General features: G+C 57.3%; 1 protein-coding gene across 1 annotated transcript in view; it reads right to left on the reverse strand.

The window, feature by feature from the left end:
- Positions 1–3,575: 3,575 nt before the first annotated feature.
- SDC2 (syndecan 2) overlaps positions 3,576–19,670 on the reverse strand; it is a 132,165-nt gene continuing 116,070 nt past the window's right edge. The window contains exons 3-6 of the mRNA XM_077876124.1: positions 15,419–15,530; positions 9,296–9,429; positions 5,835–5,970; positions 3,576–4,879 (exon numbers count right to left, since the gene is read on the reverse strand). Coding sequence (XP_077732250.1) covers positions 4,716–4,879; positions 5,835–5,970; positions 9,296–9,429; positions 15,419–15,530 — 546 coding nt within the window. The 3' untranslated portion in view covers positions 3,576–4,715. The remainder of the gene's footprint in view (positions 4,880–5,834; positions 5,971–9,295; positions 9,430–15,418; positions 15,531–19,670) is intronic.

A 19,670-nucleotide genomic window follows, 5' to 3' on the forward strand; every position in this document is an offset into this window, starting at 1 on the left:
GTGCCCTTCTCAGAGCGAGCCCCGGGCTTGGCCAAACACTCCAGCCCGATTCCCTTCCGTCCTCATTCCCTGCTCCGTCCACACCTTGGCCACGGCCTGTCGCTCCTGCCTCCCCAACCACCCCTCCCCGGGCCTTCCTGCCCCGCCGTGAGCCCCAGGGCCCAGCGCTGCTCCCCTAGGTCCCCAGGTGACAGTGACAGCCCCGCCGGGTCTCCTGGTGCACCGTCCGGGGCTCGGGCCCAGGGATGCCGCAGGCAGGTGCGAGGAGCCGGGACTCAGCGCGACGGGAGCCCGAGGGGGTGCCACCCAGTCCTTTATGCTGCAGAGACCAGCCTCGCCCGGATTTGGGGACCACGCAGGGAGGAGGCCCGCGAGAGGCCACGAGGCTGAGCCTCCGCATCTCAGCCCTCCTGCCACACCCCACGCCCCGCTCCAACCCGGCCGCTCACGGCTCCCCCTCCCGGGTCAGGGCTCCCCCTGCTCACGGCCCCTCCATGCCCGGGGTGTCCACTGCCCCGCCTTTGCTCCATCTCCCCTCCAAATGCCGCCAAGACCTCGGTCTGGCTCCCATGCGCCGTGGCTTCCAGAGGTGCTCGGTGGGGCCAGGAGGCGACACCTGCGCACCCTACCTCCGAGGCCCTGCACGTCCCAGCGTCGGGTGCTGAGTGCTACTCTGCCGACGCACCCGGAACGAACGGACTTGTGCTCCCGCAGCGGAAATGCCAGGGCCTAGAGCTTCTCCCCGCCGCTGGCTTCCAACTCGCTCGGCACACCCACCCCCGCAGCTAATTCACCCGGGACCAAGGGGCTCCACAGCCAGCACGGCTCCTCGGTCAGAAAGCGCCTTGCCAAAAACCATAGGCAACAGATAAAAAGGAATGAAATCTTCGATAAAACTAAGGCTGAAGTTGCCCCAAAACTACGAGGCAGAGTGGGACAAAATTCATTTTTGGTGCTGTTTACCACTAAATGGCAGTTTTTATTCTTTCTGAAATCTCCCAGGCCATTAACGCAGATCTCCCAGAAATAGCCAAATCTCAACTTTCACTATTGTGATAGAGCATCAGCATGGAAAACACCGCTGTGGTGACTCACTTCAGACTCATCCATCGTCCGGCTTGGTTAGTTTTTTTTTTGTTGTTTTTTGTTTTTTTTATGATCGTCACAGAGAGAGAGAGAGAGAGAGAGGCAGAGACACAGGCAGAGGGAGAAGCAGGCTCCATGCACCGGGAGCCTGACGTGGGATTCGATCCAGGGTCTCCAGGATCGCGCCCTGGGCCAAAGGCAGAAGCCAAACTGCTACGCCACCCAGGGTTAGTTTTAATTGAAAACTTCGGGTCTCTGTCTCCAAGGGCTTAGAATTTCAGAAATTCAAGTTAGAGATTATGTTGCTTAAAGGCATTGTCTTTTATTTTTTAATTTTTAATTTTTAAAGATTTTATTTATTTATTTATTCATGAGAGACACAGAGAGAGGCAGAGACCCAGGCAGAGGGAGAAGCAGGCTCCATGCAGGGAGCCTGACACGGGGACTCAATCTCGGGACCCGGGGTCACGCCGTGAGCCAAAGGCAGACGCTCCACCCCGGAGCCACCCAGGCGCCCGAGGCATTGCCTTTTAAAACCAAACGTGTTAAAAAATATCTTTTTTTCCTGCCATCCATTATTTGATCATAATAAGGTTGTAAAGATGATCGTGTTTGTAACATTCACCCAGTTTTATGTTTTTGCGCCTCACTTAAATATTTTCCCTAAGTTTTCAGAACGTCTAGGACACTAAGAAGCAAGCTCCTGACCACCGTGAGGTTATTTATTGCCCCTGTTCTGGCGGGAGCCAGACCCCCTTTGCAGGACATTCAAGTTCCTCTGGGAAACCGGAGTCAGGGAATTACGTTCTACCTACTTGGGTTTGTCTCCCAGACCCTATATGGACAGACCGCGTCCTCAGTAAGCAAGGGTCTTCTGCCTACTTTGCAAAAATGATTATCAAGATACCCTTGCACTGAACATTCGACCCCAAACTATCAACTTTTACTGTGAATAGATGGCAATGCCTGCTCTCTTGTCCAACCCAAATTCGATTTTATTAACCAGATCCCGATCCTGAAGGTCAGCTACTATGTACCTGCAGCTAAAACTTAAAAAAAAAAAAAACAACCAAACGAAAAAATCCCCCCAAAACCACCACACCGTGAGCTCATCCCGCTTTCCCCGTCCCCTGCAAACGGGGCAGTTTGAATACCGCAAGTGTTTGGAACACAAAACCATATTCACACAAAGGAAATCATTTACATGTGGTTAAGGAAACAGGAAATGTTCACATTGGCTTTAATGTTTATATTTTTTTTCCAAATTTCTCCTAAACTCGGTAATCATTAATGCTCTTCATAGTACTATTTACTGCATCTTAAAAATAAAAACTAAGCAGAAAACATACAGTTGAAGCAAACTGGATGTCAGTCTATACAATGATTTTTTTTTTTTTTAACTTTCAGCATGACAGACTTTATTTTGGCACTTTAACAAATATTTTGCTTTACAGCAGTGACAAAATATTTGCCAGAAACGTTCTTTTCTTGGCATGGATATCCCAAGCAGTTGTTATTCTACGAACTGAATTTCACTATGCTTTGCACAGTTAGAGGTAAACCCCACTACATTCCTAACCTCTGTAATCGAGGGATATTGTGCAACTTTAGAAGGTGCTAGAACTTCCTTTTAATCACCCCAAAGTGGATCGACTCTGTAAGTGATGGGAACAGGAATTCGAGAATTAAGGCCATTAAAAAACTTAAGTAAACACCGCTCCGAGCGCCGCTTAAATTATTATTTTTTTTTTTGGTGAGTTATGTGGCAATTCCAGGGAACGTTCTCTAAATGAAGTATTCACACTTTATTGAAAGTACATTATGCATCGAAAGGGTTGCTGTTTTTTGCGGTCCTCTTCCTCCTTTGGCGGCTCGCACAGGAAAACAAAATTTATGGCTACAACAGACAAGGAAATGTTGTTGGAAGGAAACGCCCAGGCAGGGCACCCTCAGCCTTGCCTCTCCGCTCGGGCGCCCCTGCTTCCCAGCAATTCCCATCCCGGGCCGCGAGGCCCCCCGTATGTGCCCGCGGCCTCATCGCACCTACAGGGCCTTCGGGTAAGCTCCAGAGACCCGGGGCACAGCTTCCAGGCGGAAACCAGTCTTCAGTCTATGGGACGCCACCTTAGACAGCGACACGTCGGGCACGTGGCCTTCGGTTCTTTGGGATTTACACTCGGAAGAGCGTCTGCAAAAGCAGGCATCCGTCCCAATGCTGCCCTGAGCCGCCCCACAGAGGGTGCGACCTTCACACCGCGCGCCCTGGCGTCTTCCCGAACCTACGCCCTAACGCGCCCCGGAGGACGCGCTCAGATCTCCTCTGGCCGATTCAGGGGCGAACCTGGTACTAAACAGCCTCACTGAGCAGACACCGAGGAACGCTCAGAAATCAAACCCACGTCATCCTCGAGAGCAGGTGGTCACTTGCACGGGGCGGGGGGGGGGATGTACATTTGATGGAGAAATGTACAGAATTTAGAACAGTGACGTTTTCAACATTAGGCCACGTGATTTATTCAGTAGTTTTTATGTTCCCAAATTACAATTTATGTCTATTCGTAAGACTACAAAAGTTACCATTAGAATTGTCTGTGCTTATAAAATACCAACTTTTTTTTTTAAACCGATATATATTCTCATGAACACCAGTCTGCGACGAGTTACATAGAATCATAGGCACTTCAAAGGCTTAAAAAGACGTTTACAACTTAAATGCATTTTTAAGAACAGAAACTGATTTTTTTTTCCCTTAAACCCCTAACTCGTACCTTCAAATTGCAAGAAATGAACAAATACAGCGGCCAAAGGAATCTGCAGCAACTTCTCAAAATACTGTTAGCGTCTTTGGGTTTGCTGAGGCTCGTCAGTAACTCGCATCAAATCCTCCCGAGAGAAGATCTGATTAGACAGCTACGACTGAACAGTTTTCGTGGTAATAATCCAATTTTACACATTAATTTGCTGTTGCAAATCTGCCTGAAGCTACAGGTAATGAAAAACAAAGCAAGTGTAAAATGGATAGTCTGACACTTAAAAATTTATACAAAGTGGAGGTTAAAGTTTACATATTTGAAAATCACATATACACTAAATTACCATTATCTGAATTATCCAAAGACAAATTGCACCGTAACAGCTACAAAAGGCAGAGCGTCTTGTTGCGTTTTCAAGGGGACAAGGGGGAAGAGCAGAGGAGAGGGGAACAACAGATAAATTAACAAAGACCACGTTGGTCAAGGTCGATCGGAGACATGCGGACGCAAACTAAACAGCTCTCATCTTCGAACCGTAGGATAAAAACAACCATTTTTTGTATTTGCGCGTGAAAGTTCAAACCGATTCCATGAACAGAGAGGATTTTCATAACATAATATTTTGCCACTGCTATTCACAGAACACCGCAGATGTTAAGCTTTAATTTTACGTCGTCCTAAAGAAATACATGGAAAGCTTTAAATACAATTTGGATTTTTTTTTTTTTTTAATCATCAAAGTGCCACAATGGCTCTTTAATGAAAAAAAAAAAAAAAACAGAAAAAAACAAAAAACAAAGATCTTCATTGTTCTATGCAAAAGCTTTATTTTTAAAAGTTCAGTGATCTCATAAATAGAGACACTAGGTGGGAGTTTCACGCGTAAAACTCCTTAGTGGGGGCCTTCTGATAAGCAGCACTGGAAGGTTTGCGTTCTCCAAGGTCATAGCTCCCCTCGTCCTTCTTCCTCATGCGATACACCAACAGCAGGATAAGGAAAATCGCAAAGAGAAAGCCGATCACGCCGCCAGCGATGACAGCTGCAACAGGCCAACGGGGAGATCGCTCTTAGGACGGATTCGAGGGCCGCAGGAACCGACTGGGTCAAGCCCAATCTATTTACACTTTCCATAAAAGGCTCCGCTTGGAAACCCTCCCGGCACGTTTAGAAACTGGATTCGAGGAGCCGACCAGGTAATCATGCAAATCTGACATTCCCCGGGGAAGGCCCGATACTTCCTTTGATTAGTAATAATAATAGTATCAGCCAAAAGCCTCCATAAGGCCTCGCCCAATTCCATACTTTATATATATTTTTTAATTTTATTTATTTATTTATGAGACACGGAGAGAGAGAGGCAGAGACCCAGGCAGAGGGAGAAGCAGGCTCCAGGCAGGGAGCCCGACGTGGGACTCGATCCCGGGTCTCCAGGGTCACGCCCTGGGCTGAAGGCGGCGCTAAACCGCCGAGCCCCCCAGGCTGCCCTAATTCCATACTTAAAAACATTCTTTAGTTTCCTCGCATTTCATAGTCTAATCTACTAATTGCTTTTTCAATGAAGACCCAAGACGGGCTGCAAGTGGCTGCAGTTTTGTAAGGTACATGCGGGGGCCGGAGCGGGGGTTAGGGGAGAGCAAGGACATTTCCTTCCCAGCTTGGCCTTCGGGACTACGTGTTCCTAAATCCTGCAAATCTTCCCCTTTTGGATCACATGGTGGATACGTCCATCAGGTGAGTGACCCGTAGAGACGGCCTCCTTGGTGCCCGGGGCGTCCCCGCGTCCACTGCCCTCCCCGCTAGGGAACTTTTCCAAATTCCGGGGCGATGGTGATACGAGGATGACCCGGAGCAGGACGCATGAGCTTCGCTGCCCAGTGGCTCGGGACCAGCCAGGTCCCAGGTGTCCCCTCCTTGCGCCCAGCGGGGTCGGGGGGTCGGGGGGTCGGGGGCCCGGCCTAGGCCTCCGGAGACCCCGCAGGCCCCGGGCTACTCACCCGCCAGGACTTCCGTTCGCTTAAACAGGTTGTCCGAGTGCTTCTCCGTGTACACGTTTGCGTCCTCGTCGGACGGGTCCACCTTCCTTTCGGAGTCAGAGAGGCGGACTTTGTCCTCACCGATTTCTTCAGGGGACTGAGGTGGGAAAAGGGAAAAGATGATAAAGATCTTTTTTTTTGTTTTTTGTTTTTTGTTTTTTAATGCGCTGGAAATTAGAGGAAACAGGTAAGTCTATCTCAAGGTTCATTTTTTTTTCCCCAACAATGCGGGGGTCCTGGATGCACCCACATCCGCCCGGGGGTTTGTGGGGTTCGTGTAGCACCCGTCTTGGGTCCAGGCAACGCGGCGGTGGTGAGTGCACAATGCTCCGAATGACGGTTATTAGGTGGTTTTAGCTGATGTTTCGGGGGCTACGGCTCTCCCCGGCTCTGCCAACCCGAGGGCACGGCCCTCGCTCTCCTCATGCTCCGGGGGAGGCTCCCCTTCCCCAAGGGCTCTTCCCGCAGCCCGGGACTTCCTCGGGGACGTCCCGTCCACCGCTCCGCTCCTACGGCCTGGGCCACCCTGAGCTCGGGCTTCGGGGCCCTGGGTCCCACCAGCAGCCCCGCTGGGGTCCTGGCCACGTCCTACCGCTGTCCCGCACCTCGGAGCCTGGTCCACCGGCTACACAGCGCACGTCCCACGGGTCTACAGCGCACGCAGCAGCTCACGGCCCGTCGGCCTGAACCCCAACCACCCGGCAGCCTGCGGGGCACCAACCCCTGGCGATAACCGCGGAGTAACGTCAACCTTCTTTCCCACTTCCGTCAACGGTGCCAGCGACTCCGGGCCCCGAGGTTACTGGAGCACACTTCAAATTCTACATTTTTCCACGCCCCGGTCCTGTCGGCTTGCCTTCCATGGGCCCCAAATGCCTTCCCTGGACGCCCATTTCCACCGCCCCGCTCGGGTGTTCATCATACCCACACTCTTCCTGCAACTCCCAGCTCCCACCCCGACGTTCCTGGGGACCGGCTTCCATATTCCCGTAGACGACGGTCCCCACCGGCTCTTCCACTCTTCCTACAAACAGCCAAGTCCACCCTCACTGGGGCTCCAGGCTGTGCTCAAGCGGCTCATCTGCTTTCCGAAGGCCAAGGTTCATCCAAAACGGCAGCCTGGTCCTCAAGTCCAGAGGGTCACAGACATAAAATGACCCCTTCCTGGAGCGCCTTAAAGTCACCGGTTCGTCCGGGAGGGTCGTATCAGCGAGGCCCGGTGGATCCACCTGAAGCCAGGGTCCCCGCCTCCACGAACGGAGCAGCAGGCCTCCAAAGACGCGACGTTCATGTAGTCAAGGCTGATGAAGAACGTCCGTCAACACCTCCCCGAGCTGCCCGAGACCCTGTGCCGCCTTCAACCTCGACCTGCCTCGACTTACGGAAAGCAGAGGCCACCGAGGGATTACGTCACCGCGGCACAACGTGCCCCCAACGTGCGCCCGCCCTCTGCGATCTGCACGATGGAGACGGGAAAGTAGGAAAGGTCGTCCCAGGTCTTCATGCGCCAAAGTGAAGCAGGAATGAGGAGTCCTCTGGCAGCACCTCGCTGCCTTCCTGGAGTCCCGTGGAAGCCCCATGACTAACCGGGGCCGTGGAGGATGCACAGACAGCTCAGCAGCAAGGGGACGGATTCCCCGGGTCCTCAGCCAGCACCCTCTTCCCTGCTCGGGGTGCGGCTGCCACAGGTTAGGGAAGGAGAGAAAACCCATCCAGGTGGATACTCAGGTTTGTGACTACGGCAAAGGTAAGCGAGCTCCAGGGGTGAGCAAGGTGCACATGGCAGCTACCGCGACACGAGGCCCCGAGTTGAACGCATCCGTGTCGTCGTTATGACGATTCACGCGACCTCCCTCCCCCCCAGATCTTTTTGAGTCTCTACGATCGTCTGTGCGGGCTGACCGCTCCCCCCGACTTCGCCTCGGATCCAGCGGCCCGGAGCGAGCCTGCGTCTCCGGGGTCTCCGGGGTCTGTGGGCGTTGGGGACGGGCGGTCTCCACGGAGACGGGGCCGCATCCCTTCTGGGGACAGTCCCCCAGCGCACACGCTTCCAGGCGCTCTGGGCGGAGCCCCTGTTCCTGACACCGAAACGCTTTCCCGTGCAGAAGCAGGGCTGTTGGTCCACGGTACGGGCTCCCCGGAAACACACGCACAACGTGAAATGACGACGGCACCAGCCGCGATCGCGGGAAGTCAAAGATCTGCGGCTCCCACGTCTGGCTGCTGGGACGCCTTGGAAATGGGTCGGACGTCAAGGGCCTCGAGCCCTGCACACGCGCACTGGCCGGCGGGCCGCGGGCCTCTCTCCGCGGCTCTAACCCAGCTCAGGGGAGGCTCACAGGATGCTCAGGGGGGCCCGGGGCCGTGCCGGCTGCACCCACATCGATTCCTCTCAGGGACCCGTGAGGAATGGCTCAGGGGCGGAGAATGTGGACCAGAGGCAGGATCTGAGGCCCAGGCCTTCTCCGAGAGCGAGAGCTGGCTTGGAAAAGGTGCGTGAGGGAGTGTGAGCGAGTGTGGGGAGGGGCGGGGGGGGCGCAGATCCACGCTGAGGACCGAGCCGACCTGGAGCCCGGCCCGAACCCCCACCCCAGGCCGTGACCCGGAGCCCAGCTCGCACCCCCCCCCCCCCGGGCTGTGACCTGGAGCCTGGCCTGTGCCCCTCCCAGGCTGTGAGCCAGAGCCCGACCCAGCCCCCTCCACCCCGAGGCCGTGACCCAGAGGCCTGCCCTCCCCCAGGCCATGACCCGGAGCCCAGCCTGCGCTCCCCTTCCCCGCCCGCCCCAGACTATGACTGGAGCCCGGCCCTGCACCCCTTCTCTGGACTCCCAGGTGCAGTTTCGCCCAGGAGCGGGGGGTCAACCCACTACAATATGAGGATCACGAGGCCCCAACCTCCCGCCTGTGGGTTTTCAGCAGCCGGTGGTGTTGCTGTGCCATCAGTGCGGGGACCTGATCTCTCTGCCCGTCCACGGTCACCACGAACATACTGAGACGTAACCACACGCGTGGTGGTCGCTGGAGGAGCCAGCGTCGGGGGCCACTGACGGCAGCCCCAGCCCCGAGGACGCCTGCAGAGGCAGCTCAGTGACGCCGGCCCCTGGGGCGTCCAGGGGGTGGGGACCCGCGTGCACCTCCACAGGGCAGGGGCACGGCCCTGCACACGGCCAGGACTCCGGCCTCCGGGCGAGGGGTCGCGCAGCCTCCCGGCCATGCAGCCCTAGGCCGGGGCCGAAGCGCGGTGGGGCTTAGCCTGCTCTCCAACGCGAATCGGCTTCACAGGAGGAAGCAGCAGGTGGGCGGCGGCCAGAGTGACCGCGGAGCCCCGGAAGGGCCACGTGCACCCGCAGCACGGGGAGTGGGGTGGGCGCCCCAGGGAGGGCGAAGGGCAGCGGCGACACCCATGGCACCCGTGCACGCACCTCCGTCTGGGCAGGCTCCTTCCCGCGGGTCTTCAGCGTCGTGGCCTCCGCGGCGGGGACGGCACTCGTGGGCCCTGCGTTGGGGAGCGGCCGGGACGCTGTCGGCTCGGGGCTCTCTCCATCCTCGTCAGCTCCTGGAAGCAAGCAAGCAGAGGTGAGCCGCGGGCCCCACGCAGCAGAGGCTCCGCCGCCCGCCCCCCCGCCGGCTCCCCGCCGCGCCCAAGGGCCCCGTCCGGGGTACCGTCCTCCCCGCCCTGGAGAGCTCTGCCGTCCTGTCCGCGTCCCGGGCCCTCAGCTCCCGGCCCCCTCGCAGGCTCCTCCCTGCTGACCACGCAGGATTTCAGGGTCCCCAGGGTGCCGCCGGCGGCCTCTTACTCTCCATCCCGATAAACCGCAACTCTGACCTCCTCCCCCCGGCCCCTCACCCTGAATCCATCACCGACGTTCTACTGATTTTCCTTCTTTTTTTTTTTAAATAAATATTTTATTTATTTATCAATGAGAGACCCAGAGAGAGAGGCAGAGACCCAGGCAGAGGGAGAAGCAGGCTCCATGCAGGGAGCCCGACGCGGGACTCGATCCCGGGACCCCGGGGTCACGCCCCGGGCCGCCGGGCGCCCTTGATGTTAGTGTCTGCACAGGTCTTTGCTCTGACGGCTTCCCCGGTTCCGGGGCCACCAGCCGGGTCCACGCGCGGCCGTCGCTCCACAGGCCAGCGTCCACCAGCTCGCAGCGGCCCCGTCGCCCCGAACCATCACCACCGCATCCCACTTCTCCTGAGACAAAGATGAAACGTCTCAGCGCGGCCTTGCATGGTCCAGCCCTTGGCCGGCCTTTCCCGCTCCTTGGGCGTCACCCCCACGTCCTGCCCCGGCCTCGCCTCCCGCCCACAGCGCGTCCTCTGCTGCGTGCTTCCCTGCCCTCACCGCACGCACCGCGCATCTGTCCTCGCGGATCCGGCTCTACGCTGATTGGCATCTCCCCTGCGGACGACCCCGCAGCCCGACCGGCTCCGATCCCGTATCCCCCCAGTGACTGACCAACCAACCAACCAACCACCAGCTGCCTCCCGGGCACAAGTTTCTTTCTTTCTTTTTTTTTTTTCTTTTTTTTTTTTTGCACTTTTGTCAGAATAGCATTTGAGGATTTCCGACGTTCGACTACAGCGTTCTTTGCAAGGCGATCATTCGTCCGACGTGTGACGACTCTCACTCGGGACTCTGCAGCTCAAAGCGGCCGCTTCCTCGACAAGAACGAGCAGCAGGTGCCTCCAAACTCCTCACGCAATCACGGCCCCGTAACGTCGATGTGCTGGAAACGGCAAGAGCTCTGGCTGCGTGGCTCCTGTTTTTGACTCCTCGTTTTAGGATGTTTTACTCCATCGACTACCTCCTTTCCCGTTAGCATGTAGGCTCGTCACGTACGGAGGACGTGGGAGCACGTATTTGGTTATATAAATATATTTATTTATATAAATAAATACGGGATTTGGCCTTGGAAACGCCTCCAGTCCTGGTTCTGCGTGACCCTGGGCCAGGAAGCCTTGCGTCCTCGTGTCTTCATGCGTAAAACGGGGGGAGTAAGCGGCGCTCAGGGGTCTGAGCAGGACACGTACTGGGAGCGCTGGACGCCTGAAGCCGTGTGTAAACACGCCACCGATAACGACGGCTCCGGAAACACACGCTCTTTTGTATTTTCTGGCAAAATCAGATAATACGCTTGATTTGTTCCTGCAATGAATCATTTCCTTCCAAAAAAAAAAAAAGTGTCTGTCCGTGCCGATGGAAACCCGTTCCATTAAGGGGCCTCACGACCCTCTTTGCTCTCAACAGTCGCTCATACGAGTCATCGAGGTAGGGAATCTGCTGTGAGGCAGGAGGGACTTGATAAAGTCAAAGATCCCCTCCAGCCAGCGCGTCGTCGTCCATCAGAGACGGAGGAGCGACCTGCCCCGGTGCTTCCTCTACTGCAGTGACAACCATCTTTATTAAGATAGACTGTGCCCCCCCCCCCCCCCCCCCCGCCCAACCAGGGGCCTGGGAGCCTGTGATCACATCTCGGCAGCCCTGACTTGGAGGAGCTCGCTGTCCCCTCTGGCCTGAGGCATCCCACCTGGGAGTTGGGACCCGCAGCCTGGAACCTGGAGCCCACAGCCCACTGCCTGGAACCGTAGCCCAGAACCCGCAGCCCATAGCCCGCAGCCTGGAGCCCACAGTCTAGAACCCAGAGCCCACAGCCCACAGCCCAGAACCTGCACCCCACAGCCTGTAGCCCGGAACCTGCAGCCCATAGCCCAGAACCTGGAGCCTGCAGCCTGCAGCCTGGAACCCGTAGCCTGGAGCCCGGAGCCAGGAGCCTGTAGCCCAGAGCCCATAGCCTGGAGCCCGCAGCCTGGAGCCCGCAGCTCAGAGCTCGCAGCCCGCAGCCCAGAACCTGGAGCCCGGAGCCAGGAACCTGCAGCCTGGAGCCCACAGCTTGGGGCCCACAGCCCAGAGCCCGCAGCCCGGAGCCCACAGCCCGTTGCCTGGAACCGTAGCCCAGAACCCGCAGCCCATAGCCCGCAGCCTGGAGCCCACAGTCTAGAACCCAGAGCCCACAGCCCACAGCCCAGAACCTGCACCCCACAGCCTGTAGCCCAGAACCTGCAGCCCATAGCCCAGAACCTGAAGCCTGCAGCCTGCAGCCTGCAGCCTGGAACCCGGAGCCTGGAGCCCGGAGCCAGGAGCCTGCAGCCCAGAGCCCATAGCCTGGAGCCCGCAGCCTGGAGCCCGCAGCTCAGAGCTCGCAGCCCGCAGCCCAGAACCTGGAGCCCGGAGCCAGGAACCTGCAGCCTGGAGCCCACAGCTTGGGGCCCACAGCCCAGAGCCCGCAGCCCGGAGCTCACAGCCTGCTGCCTGGAACCGCAGCCCAGAACCCGCAGCCCACAGCCTGGAACCCAGAGCCCACAGCCCACAGCCCGCAGCCCAGAACCTGCAGCCCACAGCCTGGAACCCGGAGCCAGGAGCCTGCAGCCCAGAACCCACAGCCTGGAACCTGCAGCCCAGAACCCACAGCCTGGAACCAGCAGCCCATAGCCCAGAACCTGGAGCCTGCAGCCTGCAGCCCAGAACCTGGAGCCTGCAGCCTGCAGCCCAGAGCCCGCGGCCTGCAGCCCAGAACCCATAGCCCAGAGCCTGGAGCCTGCAGCCCAGAGCCCGCGGCCTGCAGCCCAGAACCCATAGCCCGGAGCCTGGAGCCTGCAGCCCAGAGCCCGCAGCCTGGAACCTGCAGCCCAGAACCCACAGCCCGCAGCCCAGAACCTGAAGCCCACAGCCCACAGCCTGGAGCCTGGAGCCTGCAGCCCGGAGCCCACTTCCACCTGGGAAACTGCCGCTCACGTTCCATCGCCCAGAACCAACGTCCTCGTCTCTTCCCCATGACAAAGCCGCCTGCTCCCCGGCCTTCAAGGCCTCACGGGGTCTGCGTCCTCTACGGTCTCCTGTGTCCTTGTGACTTCAGGACCCAGCCCTGGGTCGACCGTTCAGCGGGCACCGGTGCGTGTTCCATCTGCCACCTTTAACCAGGACTCCCTGTGACTCAGATTTCCGCGGGACAGCACCGCCCGGTGTTCCGTCTCTCGGACCCGTGTTACGACGATTATTTCTGATCTCTACGTTTCCCTCAGACTCTTGGTTCCTCGACGACAGAGACCAAGTGCTTCTCATCTCCGTGTCCCCGGAACATACAGCACCAGGTCTGCACCCGGCGAATGCCTGTGAGATATTTCAGCAAACGGCTGGAGCGTTCACGTGCACGGACGCCCATTCCTGAGCCGCACAGAGAGCACGGCCCCGTCTCCTCAGTACCCTCCAGGCCTCTGGCCGTGCTCCTCTGGCCCACGTGCTCTTCCACTAGACAGCTAGGATGCGTGCGGACGAAGGGAACACCGGCCAAGGTCCTGGGGCACCTCCGTTTCCAGCTGGGATGGGCATCAGCTAGGAGGCGGGGGTGGGTAATTCTAGAGGAGCCCATCAGGACGTAGGGGGCAGGTCAACGGGGAGAGACAGGGACACCCCTCCAGCCCAGCTCTCCAGCCCCGGCCAGCTGCACTACTCCGAGCTGAAGCAAATCACTGCATCTCTCTGCGCCTTGGGCTCGCCCACGTCAAAACTGGAGATGCGGGCGGCCCGGGGGGCTCAGCGGTGGAGCATCTGCCTTCAGCCCAGGGCGTGACCCCGGGGTCCCGGGATCGAGTCCCACGTCGGGCTCCCTGCATGGAGCCTGCTTCTCCCTCTGCCTGGGTCTCTGCCTCTCTCTCTCTGTGTGTTCCTCATGAATAAATAAAATATTTAAAAAAAAGAGCTGGAGACGGTAAGAGCCTGTCCCTACAGAGATGCTGGGAGGCTATGACGGCGCCTGACGCTCCGTGGGGGCTTTACAGGTTCTAGCTACAGCGTCGACCACCTTTAAGCTGCAAATCAATAGACCTTCAAGCAGGGCAAAGGCGTTTCCAAAGTCCAGCACGACGCCCTTTGTAGCAATGATCTGCCCAGGGCCGGAGCCAAGGCAACGGTCCACGTGCATCGACACGAAGCCTTCTTAGCTCCACGTCTGTGATCAGCGGGGTCGGGACTTCCGACGGCCTCCCCGAAGCTCCCGTCACCTGCGCGGCTGCCAGGGAAACAGGACCGTGCACCTGCTCTCTTCCCGTTGAGCTTCCGGGCAATCGTGGCCGGAGGCAGGAACATGACCTGGACACGTCTGCAGACCTAACAGCTCTTGGAATCTAAGATCCGTGAAATGGGGAACAAAGGGCTCCGTGTTTGTTACCTCCCGGGGCATTTCGAAGGTGGTTACAAAGCACTTTTGAGATGCTGAAGGCAAAAAAGAGGTGCCGCGGGTGAGAACAGAATACTGAACAGCGTTGCGGGCGACGGCGGACGAGTCTCACCCGACCTGCGTGGGCGGCGCGCATCGGTCCCCGGGGACACCCAGGGCTGGTGTGAGGCTCCGCGCGCCGTGGGCTCGCCGTGTTGCTCAGCCACCACCTCCCTCGTCGCTCGGACGTGCTGTTTTCCGACTTAAACCGCCCACCCCACGTAGGCAGGCCCCTACCCTACAACCGATGGTAGTTTGCTCCGGGTCCTTCCGAAGCCCCGGCCGGCCTGAGGACTACACTGAGCCCCACCTGCACCACCTGCCGAACCTACGGTGCAAACGCGAAGCAAAGCAGGTCCCGGGTGAGACCCTCTCAGTCTCCTGCCGACCACGAGTTTCTGACTCGGTTGTTAGTACTTCCTCCCCTCCAGCTTCGGGGCCGGGGGAGGGGGGGCTCCTGCTGCAGATGAAGCAGTCCCCACGTACGGCAGGAGGCCCACGGGCTGGACTCGGCTACTCCCCACGCCCTGGTCCACACCCCCCGTGACCCGGACGGGGCCGCGCTCATCCCCTCATTAAGGTGCAGAGTCTGGGCCTCCTGGGTCCGAGGCCCCGTGTGCACAAGGCTGCGCACACCCCTGCTCGCTATCTTGGGGCGGCTGCCCCCGTGAGCCGACGGCTGGCCCGCTGCAGGAGGAGCCGAGCTCGCCGTCGACGCAGGAGGGCCCTTGGAGGAGCCCGGCCGCCCGCCGGAGCTGCCGCCCTGCAGGACCCCGGGTGAGGGGCGGCGGCGGCCGTCAGGCCCTGCCCCTCGGTGCTGTCTCCTGCGGCGCGGCTGAGCCAACGGAGCCGCCGCCGCCGCCGCCCCACGTGCTGGCCCGTCCTCCCTCCGACTCCTGAGGAACGAGCACGGCCCCCTCGGTCCCGCCCCGCGGCCTCGGCACAGGGCGATGGTCGGGCGACATGGCGTTTGGGGAGCCCCACGTGCGCCACCCTGAAGCCTTCACGACCGATCGACTCGCCTCGACGGGACGCCGACTGCCTGCCAAGCTACGGACACTCGCCGGGCTGGCGGCCTGCCGACCCCTCGGACCCTCACGACGGCCCCCGTGACGGCGAGACCGTGAGGACCTTCCACTCCACGAAGAAGGAAACGGGGCCTCGGCCTCGTCAAGACGTGGACCCCAGAGCCGAAGAGGCGGCGGGCGGGCGTGCGCACCGGCGGGAGGCCAAGGCTGAGTCCCCGGCTGGGCCCGGCGGCCTTACCCGAGCCTGAAGCGGAGGCGTAGTCGTCATCGTCGATGGGATACACTCCCGAGGCTTCCTCAACGGAGCTGTTGTCCAGGTACATGTCCTTGTCGGAGGTCAGCTCCGCCCTCTGCAAGACACAACGAGAAGGGATTCAGGATGGCGAGAGGCGAGGACACAGGCTCAGCGGCTTCCTGCTCCGGCCGCAGCACGCCGGCCGCCCTCTGCCCTCTGGACCCGCGGCCCCCGCCTCCGCTCGAGAGGGCCCGGCGACGCGGATGAGCCACAGGCCGACCGTGGGCGACCGCGTCACCGCCCCCCACGGAGGCCGTGGCCTAACCTGCAACGAAGCAGCTCGGGGGCCGAGCACCTGCCAGGGCCTGCTCCGTGACATGGACGAGCACGTCCCAGCCCGGGGCCCCCGTCCCGGCTGTAAGGCCGCGTGGGCATTCTCGCCGTCGCTCTGCCTTCGTGAGGCTCCCTCACGGGGGAACCAGCAAACCCCGGGGTGCCCAGGGGGGCCTGGATGCTGAGCGTCTGCCCTCGGCCTAGGGCGTGACCCCGGGGTCCCGAGATCGAGTCCCGCATCGGGCTCCCTGCATGGAGCCTGCTTCTCCCTCTGCCCGTGTCTCTGCCTCTCTCTCGCTCTCTCTCATGAATACATAAATAAAATCTTTAAAAAAAATGAGTTTCAAGCTGCTGGCATGGAAACCGGTGACTTAGAAACCCGAGGTCTTCCTGGAAGGATTCGCCGCCTTATCTCCCAGACAAACGTCCCCCAACGGCCTCACACCAGCGCCAGCGACCCAGCCCCGTGGCCGAGATAACTGAAGCCCAGAGCAGCAGGTGGTAAATCCGCATCACGGGTTCCACGCAGGTTAATAACAACGTCGGAGCGTAGAAAACCTATTTACGGACATGAGACATCCCTGTAACGGACCTCCAGACAATTAGCCTCTGGATGCGAAGATAAAATATTCCCGCGGCCTAACATCCCACCGTGAACACCCGGATGAGGTGCGTAGCTCGAGGGTGAAGCCGCATCGAGGCCTGATCGCGACTCACACGGCTGCTGGCTTTATGGCGATTACGGCGCGCCACGCTGCCTGTACCCTGAGCTGCTCCTTCCAGACATGACTTCGTTTTTTTTTTTTTTTTTTTTTAAGATTTTATTTAATTATTGAGAGACCCAGAGAGAGAGGCAGAGACCCAGGCAGAGGGAGAAGCAGGCTCCATGCAGGGAGCCCGACGCGGGACTCGATCCCGGGACCCGGGGGTCACGGCCTGGGCCAAAGGCAGGCGCCCAACCGCCGAGCCCTGGGCGTCCCACCCAGAGGTGACGTCCTAACCCGTGAGTGGCCACCGTCCACCGTCCACGAGTAATAAGCAGCTGCAAGGCCCCTCCGCGCAGTCGCCCGGAGACGCCGTACGTGTCCTTCCCGCGAGCTCGCCGACTCCGGCCCCGGGGGAGCCCACGGGCTCGTTTCCCTCAGAGCCTGACTGGGCCTCACAGGCATCCGGATCACCTAGTGATCTCGAAGGTGAAGAAGCAGAGCCCAGGTGGCTTCCCAGCATCCGGCCAAGCTTGCGCCCGGAGCTCTGGGGCCCGCGTTCTGGGCCGTTCCCGCGGCGCTGCGATGGCCCCAGAACAGGAAGCTACCGGCGCCGCTCGGGCCGGGCTCGAGGATCAGCTGCAGCCGCTGCGGGGTGCTTAGGCGCCCGGCATCCTGTGCCGAGGGCTTCACGAGCACGGGCACCTTCGGCCACCTCCACGGGCTCCCCTGCCGACCACGGAGCTCAGGCTCCTGCCCAAAGACCCGCAGCTCGGGTGTGGGGAGCAGCATTCAGGCACGCGTGGACCCCGATACGTGTGCTGGCCGTGCCACCTCCTCCCGGCTGGCCTCCCCGGTGATGCGTCCCCCCATCACAATAAAGGTCCCCCATGGAGAAGCACAACAGGGCCACGCGGACACGCTTGATCCCGCACTTGCAAGCGGACAAGCTCCCCGGGATACCTATAACGTCTTCCAGAACCTGCATCCTCGGCACCGAGAGTAGGAGAAACACCCGAAGCTTAAGAGCTGGGGGTCTAGGTTAGCGCTGCCCCCTCTGCCTCACGCGCCCGGAGCCCCCTGCACGAAGGACGCCGGCGGTCACGGCCATCCATTCAGCAACGCCTTAGCCTCTACCCGGGGTCCCATCCCAACCAAAGACGTAACAGGCGGAAAGAACCCACGTTTCTCGGCGGGAAAAGAAACTGTTGTCCTTGAATACGTCGTGACGTTGGCCGGGGACGTGAGCTCGTAGGCAAACACTGTCGTATTGACGAGCACTTATTCTGAGGGGCTACCGGCTGACCCTAACTACCGCATCCAATCGCGTCCCAGGCCTACTCGGCCATCCCGTACGTAACACACAGACAAAGCCTAGGTCAGCAGTAAGGTCGCACGTGAAAGAAAATGTATAAATCTACAAAAAATAAAAAAATAAATAAAAGCCTTTAGCTTTCTTAAGATTTGCTTATTTTTAGGGCAGCCCGGGTGGCTCAGCGGTTAGCGCCGCCTTCAGCCCGGGGCGTGATCCTGGAGACCCGGGATCGAGTCCCGCATGGGCTCCCTGCACGGAGCCTGCTTCTCCCTCTGCCTGTGTCTCTGCCTCTCTCTCTCTCTGTGTGACTATCATAAGTAAATAAAAATTAAAAAAAAAATAACAAAACGTTTGAAATACCGCAAAAACTACCAAAGTGGGACAGGGACACCAGGGGAGCAAACGCTGTTGGAAACAATGGTGCCAGCAGACTTGCTCGACGCAGGGTTCCCACGAACCTTCTTCAATTCATAAAAATAAAAAAAAGGGCAGGGACCAGCCTTCAAAGGAAGCATCAGCTCCTTAAGGAGGCCTCGGATGAGCCACAGCGTCCGTCTTCGCCTTCGGGGGACGTTTAATTGGCCAAAGAGCATTTGGAAACTAACACCGAGTTACTCTCCTCTTGGTTTAAGACACACACACGCACACGCACAGAAAAACAACTGAAAGTGGCTCATCCGAATTACAAAATTCAATCACTTTGTCTTTTCTTTTCTTTTTTTTTTTTTCCCCACTTTGTCTTTTAAAAAGCACTCTTCCTGAAATTGGCTTACTGCTGATGCCAAAGGGAAAGCAGTCCTCCTCTCCGGCACCAAGGAAGTGAAGAGACGGGAGGGAGGCCGGGGAGGGGCCGGGGGAGCGGGACACACCGAGAGTTTCTGGGTTTTGTTTGTTTTTATTTAAGTTTTTATTTTAATTCACTTTTTTTAAAGTTTTCATTTTAAGTTTTTATTTTAATTCATTTTTTTAAAGTTTTTATTTTAATTCATTTTAAGTTTTTAAGTTTTTATTTTAATTCATTTTTTAAAGTTTTTATTTTAATTCATTTCGTTTAAGTTTTTAAGTTTTTATTTCAATTCGTTTTTTTTTAAGTTTTTATTTTAATTCATTTTGTTTAAGTTTTTAAGTTTTTATTTTAATTCATTTTTTTAAAGTTCTTATTTTAATTCATTTTGTTTAAGTTTTTAAGTTTTTATTTTAATTCGTTTTTTTAAAGTTTTTATTTTAATTCATTTTAAGTTTTTAAGTTTTTATTTTAATTCATTTTTTAAAGTTCTTATTTTAATTCATTTTGTTTAAGTTTTTAAGTTTTTATTTTAATTCATTTTTTTAAAGTTCTTATTTAAAGTTTTTATTTTAATTCATTTTTTAAAGTTTTTATTAAGTTTTTATTTTAATTCATTTTTTTAAAGTTTTTAAGTTTTTATTTTGATTCATTTTTTTTTAAATTTTAATTCACACACCGACAGATTCCTACTCCTGTTTGTGGCAAAGGGCTCAGATTCCTAATCCGGGGAGGGGGAAGGAGGGAAGAACCTTTGTCCTGAATTGAGTGCTGGCAACAAGGGCTCGGCTCCACGCAGCAGCAGCAGCAGCAGCGTCCGCTAAAGCGATGCCTGGGACGCCGAGTGGGATTACGTTGAATATGCATGACACACAAAAGGAAAATGTTCATTACTTACAGATGTGCTCCAAGTTGTGCTTTCTTCCTTTTTTGGAATATCAAACAGAGGGAAAGCAAGAGGTCTGCAGCCATGTTATTACAGGCGTGGCTGCCTCTCCCCCTCCCAGACCAGAATATTCCAGTATTTATTTTGTTATCCGCAGGGCCGCAGTTTAGACTGGGGTAAAAATAGAAGCCGTGCGGGCCTGACCCGGAGAGTCCCGGGCGCTGGGGAGGGTC

This window comes from Canis aureus, chromosome 28, assembly GCF_053574225.1.
Source record: "Canis aureus isolate CA01 chromosome 28, VMU_Caureus_v.1.0, whole genome shotgun sequence".
NCBI lineage: Eukaryota > Metazoa > Chordata > Mammalia > Carnivora > Canidae > Canis > Canis aureus.